This window comes from Aythya marila (assembly GCF_965140915.1).
Source record: "Aythya marila genome assembly, chromosome: 3".
Classification (NCBI taxonomy): Eukaryota; Metazoa; Chordata; class Aves; order Anseriformes; family Anatidae; genus Aythya; species Aythya marila.
The window spans coordinates 91,687,821-91,703,069 of record NC_139044.1 but is presented as its reverse complement, the minus strand read 5'-3'; the positions used below and the strand labels follow the sequence as shown (position 1 = coordinate 91,703,069).

At 36.2% G+C, this 15,249-nt stretch overlaps 1 protein-coding gene across 1 annotated transcript in view; it reads right to left on the bottom strand.

The window, feature by feature from the left end:
* EYS (eyes shut homolog) overlaps positions 1–15,249 on the bottom strand; it is a gene marked incomplete at its 5' end in the record, with an annotated part of 718,160 nt that overhangs the window by 29,351 nt on the left and 673,560 nt on the right. Inside the window, 3 exons of the mRNA XM_082756672.1 lie at positions 2,855–3,029; positions 9,281–9,425; positions 9,633–9,799. Coding sequence (XP_082612798.1) covers positions 2,855–3,029; positions 9,281–9,425; positions 9,633–9,799 — 487 coding nt within the window. The remainder of the gene's footprint in view (positions 1–2,854; positions 3,030–9,280; positions 9,426–9,632; positions 9,800–15,249) is intronic.

Below are 15,249 nucleotides of genomic sequence, written 5' to 3'. Positions count from 1 at the left end.
AACCAACTGAATCCTACCCATTATGTGTGATGTTCTGTTCAGAGTACACAGAAGACATACTTTTCCTCTCATTTCAGCAACAAACAATAGCTATAACACTTCATAGACAATCTTATTGGATGTAATTGCCATAAACAAAATAATGGAGTATATTATTGCCCCTTGAACATAAAGTTCTTCATTTTACTATTCAAATATTTCCTCTTAATTTTGTTAATACATAGTAGTTCTGCTCTGTTGCTGGACAGAATGTAAAATTTAATGCTGTACATTTCTGCTTCTATTTAAATCAAAGCATTATCCCTGTAGCAACTGAATCTACAGCTTAATGGCACTGCACACTTTCTGGCAGAGTGGTGGAAACAGGACTTAAAAATAGCTCAAAACAGCAAGAAAAACTGGAGAGATCTCATTTCAGGAGAAAAATACTTGAACACAAATACAGTTCCCTCAAGGACTCTGCTCTTCAGAGGAACACAGGTGATATGAAAATGGAGAGAAGTTTCCCCTGAGAAAAGCAAGACAGTATTGATAGCTACTATACATTGGCAAAAATCATATGCATGCTATATCCAGGCCTCTTTGGCTTTTTGTTGTTATTGTTGTTTTGTGAGGAGAAGGTGGCAAAAACAGGTACATGCATGAATAAATATGTATTATTTATGACAACCTAGCTGCTGTGAAATATGAGGGCAGAATTATAATTCAGTAGGAGGTCACTACAGATTAAAACGAAACAACTCACCCCTCTAAAAGCAAACACCCCACATTTTAAAACAATTCCTAAACAAATCTGCAATTAACATTATGAAACTATAATGATGAAAAAGAACTTTGCCTACAATATCAAGCTTCCAATGTAGCCCAATCACCAGCTGCTGCTCTAGCCTGTCACTCCTTTTCCAAATGTTCCCTAGGTCTTGCTGGTGGTGGTTCTGTGTACTTTGCAGGCCAGAAGATGACTTAGCAGTGCTGAGTAAGTTCCTGAAGCCAGGACGTAGGTTGGTGTAGGTGGGCACATGGGAGGGGCATACTTCAGCCTACATTTCTGTTATTTTTTTGTTGCAATTTTGTTTTTGTGTCTCCTCTAACAACCCTGTAAATGGAAAGGGTGCCATTTGCCTTTCGTTTTCCTCAGAAGGATCAAACACACTGGATGCCAAGGACTTAATAGTTCTGGAAGGAACCTGCAAAGTCCAATAATTGAGACATACCTATAGCTCAACAGTCAGAAAGCAATTCCAAATTATACCTTGTTATTCAGGATGTTTAAAGCGTTTCTTTCATTGCTTTATTTAAGAGCATATAAAGATGCTTTTAAGGGGAATGGAGAGGGGAATTGCATGCTACATATCAAGGGTGAATTTTCTAAATTGTAAGTAAAGCCTTGCGAGCTTTAGAAATGCTAGTTTTGTACAGGTTTTCTTACTGATAAAGATTTGTCTCAGGGGCAACAAAACCAATTACCGTTTAATTCTCTCTCCAGTACACATTTAGGAGCTTGTTTTTAGCTTGGCAAGTATGCAAACTCTTTTCTTTGTATTACACAGAAGGGACAGGTCTTTGTTGTTTTGAAGAAGAATTGACATACACAGAGGCTCCACAGTGTAAAGCCTGTCTTTCTCTTCTTATCTGTCTTGCTGTCCACAGTGTTTTCAGTCATTGTTTTCAGACATTTTATATCAGCACTTCTTTCTTTTTTTAAAAAAAGAAGTAAATATATGTTAATAAATGAACACAGGAGGAAGTACATGAGGGAAAGCAAGTATAATTAATCTTGGCAGATGCTTTTAAAATCAATAGCACTCCTCAGCGAAGGCTTTACAGCTGAGTTACAAAGTTTGGAAACAAGATTTATTACAATGGAAATGTTGACACATAGCAGCAGTTTGGAACTGCAAATTCACTTTCTTCTTTGTGCCTTACAGACTAGACACAAAGATCCATCTAAACTTAGTGATAAGGCATGAAAGACTTATCTTTTGTGCCAGCTGAAGACCTTTCCGCCCCATCACCGCTTATTATCTGATTGATCAGCCAGCTGAACAGCTCATATGATGAACTGACCTAGTTCAAACAGTTTTGACATAAGATCCTTACTAACCTGCCTTGTTTTGTATGGAATGGATTAAGAAGGCCTTACACGAGCAGGCCAGACAGCAGATCCGGAAAGGCAATGGTGAAAGAACAGTTGAGAAGGGCATGAGGGTGCATTTGAGAGAAAGCAAAATATCCACATAAATGATAACTGGAGGCAAAAAGACCTGTGTATATTAGGGAGAGATTGAGCAGCAGAGAATTACACACAGATGCTCAGTAAGATTGTTCCTATGATTTATACTGGCTCAGAACTTTCCAATATTAGACATTCAATGATTTACTCCAGAAAGGGGTTCTCAAATAAAAAATACCTTTTTTTTTTGGTCTACCAGCCATGTTCAGGCAATGTTCAAGCTCCCCTCTTTTCTATTTTGTTCTCTGATATCTAGGATGCTACTTAGTTTAATTAAATGCCTTTCTTACATATCTAGTTCTATCCACACATTCTGTGGTAAGTCTGGATGCCAGTGACTTTCAGAGGAGCTTGACCAGTCCATGGAGCTTCTTAAAACAGACCCTCAGCAAATGTCCTAATAATTTTTAAACTTTGGTTTTGATTTTATTAATGTAAGATTAAAATTATATTTTTTCTTCTGTTATTAGAAAGGAAGAAAAATGTTCAACAGTTTTCTACCTTTCCAATAAGATGATAGGTTTCTGGAGACTTCAGTTATCAAGAAATTAAATTAGCACAGTTATTAGGTCTACTGATCAGTCTATGTTGTAACCTAGAAAAAAGTTTTTTCATACTTACTAAACAGTAGAGCCACTTTCCACACACTTGCCACCATTTCTGCATTTTATTAAACTGCACGGGGAATCTTTACATTGTCCAACACTGCGACCTGAATTAGGGTGACCTTCTGGACTCCCTGGTGATTTAAACTCCTGATTCACGTTGGTGCGAACTTGAACATCAAAAATGCAACCTTAGAAGTAGAAAGGAGAAAGAAGTGGAGTTTACAACAGACACAGGGAGACATAACAAACCAAACAACAGAACACAGTCATCCCTCACTGAACGGGTTCCACCAGAATGTCTTCAATGTGTAGACAATCATACCATCTCCAAGAGCTAAAGCTATGCTGGCTACTTTCTGTTCAGGAAATGAGTGAGATTGTAAGATCCTTCATTAACAATAGGTAAAACAACGGAAGTAATTTCTCAAGGAATAGACAGAATGCAGAGTCAGTGACTAAGGAGTGATGTGGGTGCAGTTTTGTGCTTACACATGCATGCTCTTACAGAAATGCATCTACATCAGATAAAAGAAACAAACAAACAAACAAAAACACAACAAGGATAGAGCACAAGAAGTCTGTTTGATGTAAAATATGTAAGAATTCAGAGAGCATTGGCTAATGCAGTGAGGAAATGTGGACTTGAATTTCTTTAGGCTAAAATGGACTCCTTCAGGGGATGACCAAGATTCTCCCCTCCTCAGGTAAATGCTTCAGTCTCTGTTACAAAGAGATCATTATCACACATGACCACAACATTTGACAGAGTGTATATGCTGCTCCTGTAGGCCCTTGCTCTCAGAAAATGATTAAAAATTTTCATCTATAATAGTAAGGTAAGCAGTACCAGAGCCTGTTCCTTTGTTCTGTGGACAAGTAACCTAGTGTATCCACAGCTGTATCACCGAACTGTTACTAGCTTCCAGAATAGTATAGGTGCATCCAAAATACTAATGTAGTATTAGTGCCAACATTATGGCACCCCTAAATACACCTAATAATTGTTTGGGAAAATGGGGATTGACACAGACCAAATATATGGCAATTGTTAGAATTCATCTATAGAGATAATTGAATGTCAGTAACTAGATCCATACACTGACATTTTTTTAATTTGCTAATACATTGTTATCCTAAATGAAATATACATTAATGTATACCATTTGAAACTAAAAATCAGACTTAAACCCACTTAACAGTGGGTTTAAACAGTGCAAAAAAGAATTTTCTATATCTGATTTATATAATTTAGTTGAAATACAGTGAATTCCCACAGAGTTCAAAATCCTGAGAATTGTAGGTATTGAACAGTGCATGCCAGAGGCTCCCTGTTTAACATTAAAAGTGGTAGAAAGGCATGACATGAAGACTGCAAATAATCAAATTTCTTTTTTCAATTCACTTAATATATTTTTTTTCATGATCCACTGAAATCACTTAAGAAACAAACTTGTACCTGAAAGACAAAATAAATTTTCAATACAAAATCACCAAATGACAGTTGAGGTTGGAAGGGACTTCTGGAGATCATCTTGCCCAATCCACCTGCCAAGCAGATTCACCTAGACCACATTGCAGAGGTATTTCTATATATTTATTTATATTTATCTTTGTATATTTCTACAATAATGGGTATTTCTTCAGTTTATAAAAGATATCAAGAACATATGGACTTTCTCCATTGTTTGTTTCACAGTCAGGGAATTCAAAATTAATTATTACTTATGTGACAATTATAGAAAAAGATAACTGCTTTGTGCCTTAGTATTTATTGATATAATTCTGATCTTGTTAAAAATATTGGAACATTTATCAAGATGGTTGACTTGAAAATACTTTGACTACATATAATTTTGAGACTTTTCCCTCAGATTGTGTTATCTTTATACAAAGGAGTAATAGAGAACAGCAGTCATTTCACATTCCACTGACACAACTATTTGTTGACCCTTAATAGCTCAATAGGGTAAGAAAAGTGTGATTTTCACAGTCTGAAGTCATGTTTCCAGAATAGCTTTACAAATCTTAATATACTATTCATAATTTACATTCTCACATGAACATTCATTGAACACTAGTTCATTGGACCTAGCTTTATGTAATAAGCCATCTTCTTCTATAGCAATATTGTTTGAGTTCATTTACTGATGATCAACATTTTCAAGCTTGGGTTTAGAAATATTTGACATAATGACAAATGACATAATGACAAATTATACAACCCGTAAAGTAGGATGTAGCTTTTTATTCCCTCAGAGAATTATTAAGGAAGGAAGGTCAATAGAAGCTATGAAAAACAAATACATCCACTTTAGATAATCTAGATACTGAAATAGATATCTTCATTTTAGCTTTGCATTTCTTTTTTTTCTTTTTTTCCCCTTCACTTTTGGAAAATATGCCGTGAGACTTTATATTATCAGACTATTCTGTTGAAGGTGTATATATATATATAAATATAAATATATATATATATAAATATATATATATATAAATATATATATATACAGAATCATAATTTATTTTGACCAAAATGTAGCAAAACAAGTATTTTAACAACTGTTAGAACAACATTAGACAAATTTGCTTTCTTAGGATTTTTCCTTATTACACACACTTTGTAGTTCTGTTTATACTGCCACATAACTGGTAATTTAAAAACTCATATTAAGCAATTTAAAACAAACCTAGCTTGATGACTATTTGCAATCTTCATATTACATCCCTCTTTTGCTTTTAACAGTGTTAGTTTTAGGCCACCACATACTCAGTAAATCCTAACTGATGTTTCATCTGTTTATCAGTAGTAGATAAAGCATGCTCTGTTCTCATGAGTCTTGCTAGAGTGCTGAGAAAAAGCAGCCCAGTGCTCTGTGTAAACAATGGAAAGCACAGTGAGTACCCAAGAACTGGGAAGGTCACCATGGAAAATAAACTGGCATTCGTGACAATGACTAGTTTGATCGTACCAGCAGAACACCTAGGTTAGAAACAGCTTCTGAGCATTTGTAAACACAGCATACAGTAATTACTGGAGCGTATTTTGGCAGAGCTTTATGAGTTCAGTTGAGATTTTCATTTAATTTTCTTATTTCTTCTAACTGTTAGTCAGTAGGATGCAGGTGAAGGACTCAAGCAAGCACTACACAAACTTCTGCAGAGGGATCAGCTGATGAATGTGCCTTCTTTCAGACGTGAATTCCCTTTACTCTGCCAGTTCTGGGCCTCTTAATGAGAAACTGCCAACTATTCTGAATAGTGGAGAGGTTTTCTGTCACAGCCAAGTTTGCAGGACGAACTCAAAAGAAGCTTCTGAATTTGTGAGTTGAACTCAGTTTGATCCCAAAGATCAGAGTTTGATGCAAGTTAGCTGAAAGCAGATGCAGCAAGACAGTGAACTCACAGAGGATGCACTACTACCTCTGTAGTAGTATTGTAGTCTTTAGTCTAGTGGCTCCTTAGACCACACTTGGACCTTTCTGTTAATGACTTTTTTACTCTAAATGTAACGTATAGCTTTCACCTCAGTCAAACAGAGCTCACAAAACAGATCCCTTCCTTCTTTGTCTCCCCTACTAACAACAATATCTGCCACTATTTTTCACCAGATCCTAAATGACGTCTGCTCCTTTTGTGGCTGCCTCAAACAAAAGGTCAGAAAAGGTTTCTCCTTTAGTATAGTCATAGAAATGCAAGCATGATTTTGGCTTTTTGTCTGGTTTTCCCTGTAGCTTATCTTGCACTATTACAAACCTTTAATTTTAACCTGTACCCAAATACCTAATGTCATAATGTTCTCCTTGTCTGTTCTTGTCTTGCTTTTGCACCTCACAGATGACAAGTTCCTTTCTTTTAGATCCTGAGGGGACAATCATCATGCAGATACACCATCTCTGAAGCCATGCATGCATTTTGGACTTAGTGCTCATACGTGATGACAAACTCTTCCCTTTTTGTAAGATACCATCAAGACATAACAATTTGTACACAAGAATGGACCTAAAGCTTGTTCCTCCCTGCTAGTCCCCTGTCTAGGCTGCAACCTTAGCTTTGATCTCTATCGTCTTCTCATTTTCCTGCTTGCTGCCTTGCTAGAGGAGCAATGGCCAAGTGGGGATCAATAAAAGTCCTGAGAAACTGATAGAGAAATGCTACTTTGCATGCGGCTAGAGGAAGTCACGGTCCTGATGTAGCGTTTCCATTGTGAAGGAAGAAATAAACATTTCCTCTACTGACAAGTAGAAAAATGTTTGCACCCACTGCTTTGTAGTACAATTCTTTTGAGACCAATGAACACAGTGTAAAATAGGACTTACGAGTATAGTATCGAAAGAATTATGAGTATACTCCTTCTATATCGTTTAATAAAGACATTTATTTTCAGTTCCATCCTCTCCTATGGAAATTCAATAACAACTGCTAAAGACACATAACCTTGCATGAGCAAATGGTCTGAAACAGTAGCTGTACAGAGGAAAATCCTGAGTGATTGCAAGCTGTTACTGGGGGCAGTGGGTCTGCAGCAGCAAGGCTGACCTTCTCAGTGTTTCTTGATCCAATAGTGATTGCTTATAAAAGGAGAGGTACACTGTGCTATTAGAAGCAAAATGGTTTTAATAAATCATGTCTTTAAAAGCAGCCAACAGAAGCTTTCCAAAAGTCTGAGGGTTTTAATCAACTATATGCTAGACAAATTTATCTTGTTACTTCCAGAGTTTTTATGTGGACTCCCTACAGCTCCAGATTGGCTGAAGTACAGTGGTTACAAATTTTCCTTTATGTTAATGATATTGTAGTTCCCCCTCTGGAGGACTATGAAGATTTATTTCTGATCCTGAGGGCTGAGAGCTGAACCTGGGGAGACTTCTGAGTTAGAAGAACAAATGAGAAGCTGACTACATGATAAAAGGTCATGGGAAATCAGTTGTAGGGAAATGTAGCTTCCTTCAATGTCAGTATCATCTGGAGAACAGACACAAGATGATACTGGGAACAAGAGCATGAAATTGATTACCAAATATAAGAAACTTAAAACTGTGAATGACAGGGACAATGAGAAAACTGTTTATGTGCTACATTAAAAAAAAATACTGAGGAGAGCCTTCTTTTTAAACAGTAAGAAAAATTGATCAATAGTAATGATAACTAAGAGTATCTGAGCTTTGAAATATTTTGCATTTTTGTCATCATTCTATGATTTGCATTGTCATAAGACCAAACCTTGAGATTATATATCTATTAAAAACAAAACAAAACAAAACAACAACAACAACAACAACAACAAAACACGAAAGAAGGGCATCTCCTAGAAACTTGGAAGCTCTGAGGATTCATTTGCATACATTGGCATCCAGAAATCATGAACTACCCTTGGAATAAAGGATCATATTGGAGAATTTACATTTAGAAAATTACTATACTGTTGGATTTATCCTTTGAAACTGGAATTAGGACATGAGTTACTAAATTCATAGATGTCAGCTAGGACAAAACCAGATGGATTTAAGTTTGTACTTTTATGCTTGTCTTCATGAACTCGAATTTGGGGATGTTGTAATAAGAAAAAGTAAGGTGATGGCTAGAAAAGAGGCAGTTAGGCAATCTTAGTGGCAATGGAGTGTACTGGTGTATGAAAGTGAATTTTATTGCCATACTTGCCTTTCATAATGCACCCCTGATTCATAACTAGGAACTCAAACTTTGCTCTGCTATAATAAAACGTTTTACTTTCATGTGAAAGGTGTTTAAAATAAATTGAAGTTTATCTAACAAATATAGAGCACATTTTTTCTATAGAACTAAAGAATGCATATAAACAAGTGATGTGAGCAAATCCTTTGCTTCACTGCTGATCCAATTGGTAGAAGTTGAATTTAGATTTCTACAGAGCTTAAAATATGAAAGTTAGAGGTAGGAATTATCATCTGTTATATAAATAGCTGAAATATTCCTTACAGACATTATAGACACCTAACCTGTCCAAAGGAAAAAACATAATGCCAGAGAAAAAAAAATAAATTCATATTTTATGATACCTTATCAGAAAGGAGCCTTTAGCATGAAAGCTATTACCCAAACCAGTACTTACAGTGACAATGGCTAGAACTAGTTGGGAGAAGAATCTAAATTACTTTGCCATAGTGAAACGAAACTGTTTTGGAATGATACAATAGAACAGGGGCAGATAAAAAGAAATGATAACATGTCAAACTTCTGTTCTTATGAGAAACAGAAAGTGTTAAAAATGTTTAGCAAAGCCTCTTCTTGCATTACGTTTTTTAGTCACCACAAGGTAATAATGAAAAAGCCACAGGAATTTCAGCCAAATATATTCTAGTTTGTTTCCTTTTACGACAGAGTTTTTAGATCCTTATTTCATAGACAACTGAAACAATCTGACACATGTTTTAACAGGAATTGAAAACAGTATAATCTTTACCTTGAAAGCTGTTCTTAAATCTGGATCCCTTTGGTAGGAGTTCTGGAGTATACTCATGATAGCCTCCTAAATAAAACTGACTGAAGACATTGAGTCCAACCAGTCTTCCAGGAGAAGTGACAGTTTTATTCTTCTGATCATCCACCTTTCAATAGAACATTTATATTTGTTACAACAAAGCATTCTACCTTACCTGGGAAAGCCTAAAGAGGAGAGCCCTCCAAACATAACAGGGAAATATAAAACAGTAATTTTAAAGATTTTCATATTGAATGGAGGGGTGTATGGGGGGACAACTCTACAATCTAAAAATTTATCCTTCTAAAATAAATATATATACATATATTTTTACCTTCAGCCAGCCTTTCTGGTGGTATCTGCCAAGATGGATGACGTGAATTTTGAGTGTCAGATCAAGTGGTTTACTAATGATTGTTGCTGTGCCAGAACCTAAATTGTAGCTATATACTACTCTGCCATCACGGAGGCCTAACACCAGAAAATCATCTCCATTCAGACCTGGAAAGACAAAATTAGAATAGCTACTTCTTCCAGGATTCAGTGAATACTGCAGCATAAAATATTTTTCAAATCCACGGAAAATACATCAGTTTAGGAAAATTTTAACTAGAAAGGTTTTAAATTTTGAATCTGTTTTTAACATCCATTGTTCAGTTTATGTCACAAATTCCATTATTCTTGTGGATTTAAAAGAGAAACTTCAGAGATTTGTAAAATAATTATAGCTTTTTTTGAAGGAAGATCTATTTATTTATTTATTTATTTATTTAGTTAGTTAGTTTCTGTAGGGTAGGCTAGTTACATCCACAAATCCTGTTGAGCCTGGTGGGTTTAGTAGTTGTTGCTGTTCTTCTGCCTGCAGTATTAATAGATTCTCAACCTCTTCCAAAGTCTAAGTCATAGTTAAAAATACAAACAAAACAAATTGAAATTCCAAGTTACAGAGCCATGGCTTAATTCTATCCCAATACACTTTCACGATAAATACTTTTCTTTTGAAACAGCAATAACCAACAGCCTCAAAACCTGAGGGTAACTGCTACTATGAGGTTAGGACAAGGTAATGGAAACCATAGGGTTATGAGCCTGGGGAAGCTCAAGCAGTTTCTAACAAGCTCGGCCAGCTGCCCATGACCCTGAAACATCCAAAAACTTTACTACAGCTACCCCTGGTTAGGGATTGCCAAACACTGGTGCTTAGCACTTAGCTGGCGCTTGGGAGAGACCTTTGTAAGAGCCAGGTGTAAAACACAGCTAATGGAGGCAGCAGTTTGTAGCAGTAGTTTGTGGTTTGTGTGGAAGGGTGCAAGGAAGAGGTCCACACATCGCTCAAAATTCCCCACTCTTTCTTCTTCTGTATCTGTTGTTAACTCCAGAGTATTTATTACTGAAGTTTCTCTGGTCAGAATATTCACATCTCAATTTTCTGAATTTTTCTTAGAACTTTCAATTTAGAACTAATTTCTTTGTAAATCTGCAGCACAGAAATTAATTTATTTACATTTAGGTCAATATATGCTATCACTAGCAGAAATTCTTCAAAGGAACAATATTTTAAAGGGACATAGTGAGCTTCACAGTTAAAGGTCCCCTCCTGAACTACCTCCTACAGTTTAACTCCAAAGCAGGGATCATTGCTGGCTGCAGCTATGGTGAAATCAAAGGGAGAACTGGGTGGTCCCTCAAGTCAGAAAATTCCAAGATGTGCACATTCCTGAAGAGATAAACCCGAAAGGTGACAGTAAACATCATTATCTACAAACTTTGGCACTGTACTTTTTACTGCGTTATGCGGAAAATTTGACAAAACCCATTCATTTATGGTCACAGACTGCAGCAGAGGTTGTGAATAGACATAGAGGAAATATGCTCTTTCTGTGTGTGCTTCTCTTTCAGTAGAGCAATGTCTGAAAAAACACTGGACTGCCGTGAGTGGAAGAGTGTCAATAATCAGATTTTAATATCTAATTATATTTACAAAGGTGACAGAACAAAAAAAATATCTGAAAGTTGTAAAGAAATTTACAGAGGAATATTGGGCATCATGATGGATGTGAAATTACTACATCATCTAAACATTCTAAGGTAAATATAATACTGTAATTACTTTGTATAACCTCAGGGGGAAAAAAAAAAAAAAAGTTGAGTTTAAATTTAATAGTGTTATGTAATTGGAATTTCCTTTTTAGGATTCTTTTTAGTAACCCCTCTTAAACATGCAAGAGATAAGCTCTTAACTTCCACAAGGACATAAGCTTATTTAACTATGAACAGAAATGTAGCAATATTATTACTTAGGGTAGGAAGAGATGTAAGAAGTCAGTAAAGTCTTAAAATCTATGACTAATCTAAAATACATATTTTTTTTCCTGATATTGATAGCTTCTTTAGATTTATCTCTCTAAAATTATTTTGTTTTGGGTAAATTGTTAGTTTTTTTAAGGAGGTTTTACACTAATGGCACTGGTCAGAAATATCATGGACAAAACAAAAACCCAGTGAGGATGAAAGGTATCAAATCAACCATATTTCATGCTGAGGTAGGCTAGTCTCAGCTAACAGCCATGCTTCCATCCACCTGCTCACTCACTCTTCTCAGTGGGATGGGAGGTGGGAGGGTGACAAGAACAGGAGCAAGAAAGCTTCTGAGGCCACCAACACTTTGCCATGGACACCTCATGGACGTACAGAGTGACAACTTCTGGCTCAGCCTGTGGGAGCAGGAGATTTTTTTCTAGAACTGTAGCCCAAGCCAGGGGTCAGACACAGACCTGAGATGAAAAGCAGGGGACGTGTCCTCTATGACAGGGAGAAATCCAGAGGATGGTTAGTCTGACTGTTGTGAGAGGTTCAGCATTAAGTTAGGTGAGATATTAGAGCTAGGGTGACTTACCCCACTTTGTTTTTTTTTTTAACCCACTTTGTGGGGTAAGAGGGAGAAGATGTTAGGCACCTGTGTATCAGACATCATTTGATCATACTTCACAAGAGGTTAGACACAACATTAATTCAGTTCAAATATAATACGGGAATTAATGTGAGATGAAAACTGAGTTGGGGATAGTAATCCAGAAATATTAACAGAATAAAAGAACAAAGAAGCCGGTCAGAGTCTGGAAATGAAGAATGATCCCATCCTTGTTTTGTGTCTGTGTAGATGATCTAGGCAGGGTTGACAGGAGAGGGGAGTTAAGTGGGATTCTGCAAGAGAATGCTAAGAGAAATGGGATGAAATGGAGAAAAGGGAACACAGAATATTAAAAATGCTTCCTTACAGCAAGATTACAGGCTGCGAAAAATCTCATACTCCTCATAGTGAGAGCATTATTGTTTGATATTTGATAAAAATAAATTGTTGGAACAACAGCATCTCCTCCCAGTGAAGTAGGCAAATTTCACTTGGTAGAAAGTGCTGCTTTCTGGTAATGAGAATGGGAGTTACTTGATCTCCCCAGCCATTTGAACTAAGAAGAAAATTAATATAACTGCTATAGAGCAGTTCACCTGACACCTCATTGCTTCCCGGTCTTGCTGAAAGCTGGTGAGCTGCTGCCCACCCCGATCTGACACAGAGGTGCAGGAATGTATTGTTACTGGGTGGCAGTGTTCATGAAAAAAATAGATGCTGAATAACAAAAAGACAAGTTTCCACTTGACAACTACATAATAAGCCCAGAATGCTAGTATTCCGGTTAATAAAAATGACACCATGGAAGAGCCAATAATAATCCTTTTTGAACTCAGTTCAGCTAAATATGTCTGCAAGGATTGTACTTCACAATAACTTTGACACTACAGGGTACATCTTGCAGGCAGGCCTTTTGGAAACAGACTTCAGTGCAAAGAAATTGATTCAGTTGTTTGGATCTGTATTATATGCAAGCAATTTATTTATGTATTTATTTATTGCATTCTGTTTTGATTAATGTAGCTCAAAAAGAAATTCAGGTTATTTTTCACCATTGATGCTGTTAATTTTATATTTGCAGTTTTTTCTATTCTGAGTAAAGGCAGTGGACAAATGGTTATAATTTGGTTATGTTTCCTACAATTTCTGTACTGACAGTTTGAAATTCTGTTCCCAAGGTTGCAGAAACATGTATAAATGCTGTGGTTTGTTTTTGTCATTGAAAGGAGTGTTCTTTTGTGTTTGTATTACAAGAGTTTTATTTATTATTACTATTAAAATTTAATAATGGGGACACTAGTTTCTGAAAACTGCTTTCTGAATGACTGGATGGAAACGTTTTGGCAATGATGACTCCATGTACCATCTCTAATTGGTTAGCTGAAAAAGACAAAATTTCCTCTATCTGCAACAATAAATAATTAGTAAGTGAAAGGAAAAGCTGCCAGGGAATAAACCAGGGAATGTTATGGAAGTAAATGTGGCACCAGTGGTAGACTTGGATGTAATCAAAATGTTGTTCAATATAATTCAGTTAGCAGCACCACCCTAAATTTTCACTAAATTTTTGGGGAAAAAAAAAAAAGGAGAAAAAAAAAAAAAGGAAAATAGAAAAGCCAGATTCACACAAAGAGGCAAAGCAAAGTTTTGTATTTAATAAACTTCCAGTGGTTTAATATTTGTATTAAGCTAATTTGGATAACCAACTCAATAAATTAAGTAAATCAGCTTGTGGTTGTTTGTCCATGTGCTGTGCCAAGGTATCATGGCACAGTGAAGTCCAGTTGATCAACAGAGCTGCACTAACTACATCTGACAGGATCTTCCCAAATGAAAAGTAACCAGCTTAATTACATCACAGATATGTAAACTGCCAAGCCAACCTGAGGTTTGCATTGCAATGGGCTAACTCCGCTGTCTGCCACAGAATGTACAGGAACTTCAGTTATTAAGAAACAACAGAAAACAAGACTAAAAAAAGCCCCAAATGAATTAACGCAGTAAATTGAGGACACCCCGTATCTTATTGCTGTGATATACTGGAGTAATTTTGTGCAATGTGTATGTAAATTAGGCAAAAAGGCACATCACCAAACCTCCCTTATAGGCTTCAACAATATGCATCAGCTCTAAATCCAAAACTTAATTCAAATTGCAGAAACAGCTATGGTAAAGATAAGTAATATGTTTCCAATGATCTATTAAGTAGTTTCTGCCCTGACTGCTGAATATCTGCATTAACAGTTTATTAATGTTTTTTCTAACTTTCATCAGTATTGCGGGTCCTGTTTAGACAGTGATGCTAAAATGGACAAAACACAAATAGTAATATTTTACCCCATTTCAGTGCTGAGGCTGTGTCAGCCTACTACAGTGGGCTGCTGTGCAGATATACGTAAAACGTTGTTAAAATCTTAGTCCATGCATTGTAAACAGATATATATAACCCACTTCTCAGCTGTGTTATTGAGACCAAGTTGAATACCTTGCTGTACAGATTCCAGCGGAACTTATAGCTACCTTGGGTTAACTTGCATTGAGGGATGTCAAGGTTAGGGTCTGGTATTTCACATAAAGAACACAGAGTCCAATTCTCACTGCCACAGGGCTGTATTTCAGTCCTGTGGACCATGGAAGTGCAGCCACTGTGATAACAGCAGCAATTCATGGCCGTTCCTCTGGCAGGTTGTTTGAGGACACAGGAAGAAAAAATGACAGGGTGGCTGTGACATGTCAGACAGATGAACTGATTTTCCAATAAAGTGAGAGTCCATGTTAGAAGATTTGAGGCAGCATGTTTCAAAAATGGCCACCAAATCAATGTAATCAATAATGTAATTGATAAATAAATGTAATCAACAATTAAATGTTTGTGACTGAAAAGAGAATCTTAATCTTTTAGTTTCTATATATTTTGTTCAGAAATCTGCTACCTCGAGCATCAGATTAACTGTTTCCAGTAATTAAAGTTAAGTTACACTTCTTCTCTATGGAAGAAGAAAAAAAGAACAATAAAAAAACTACTACCACCACCACCAAA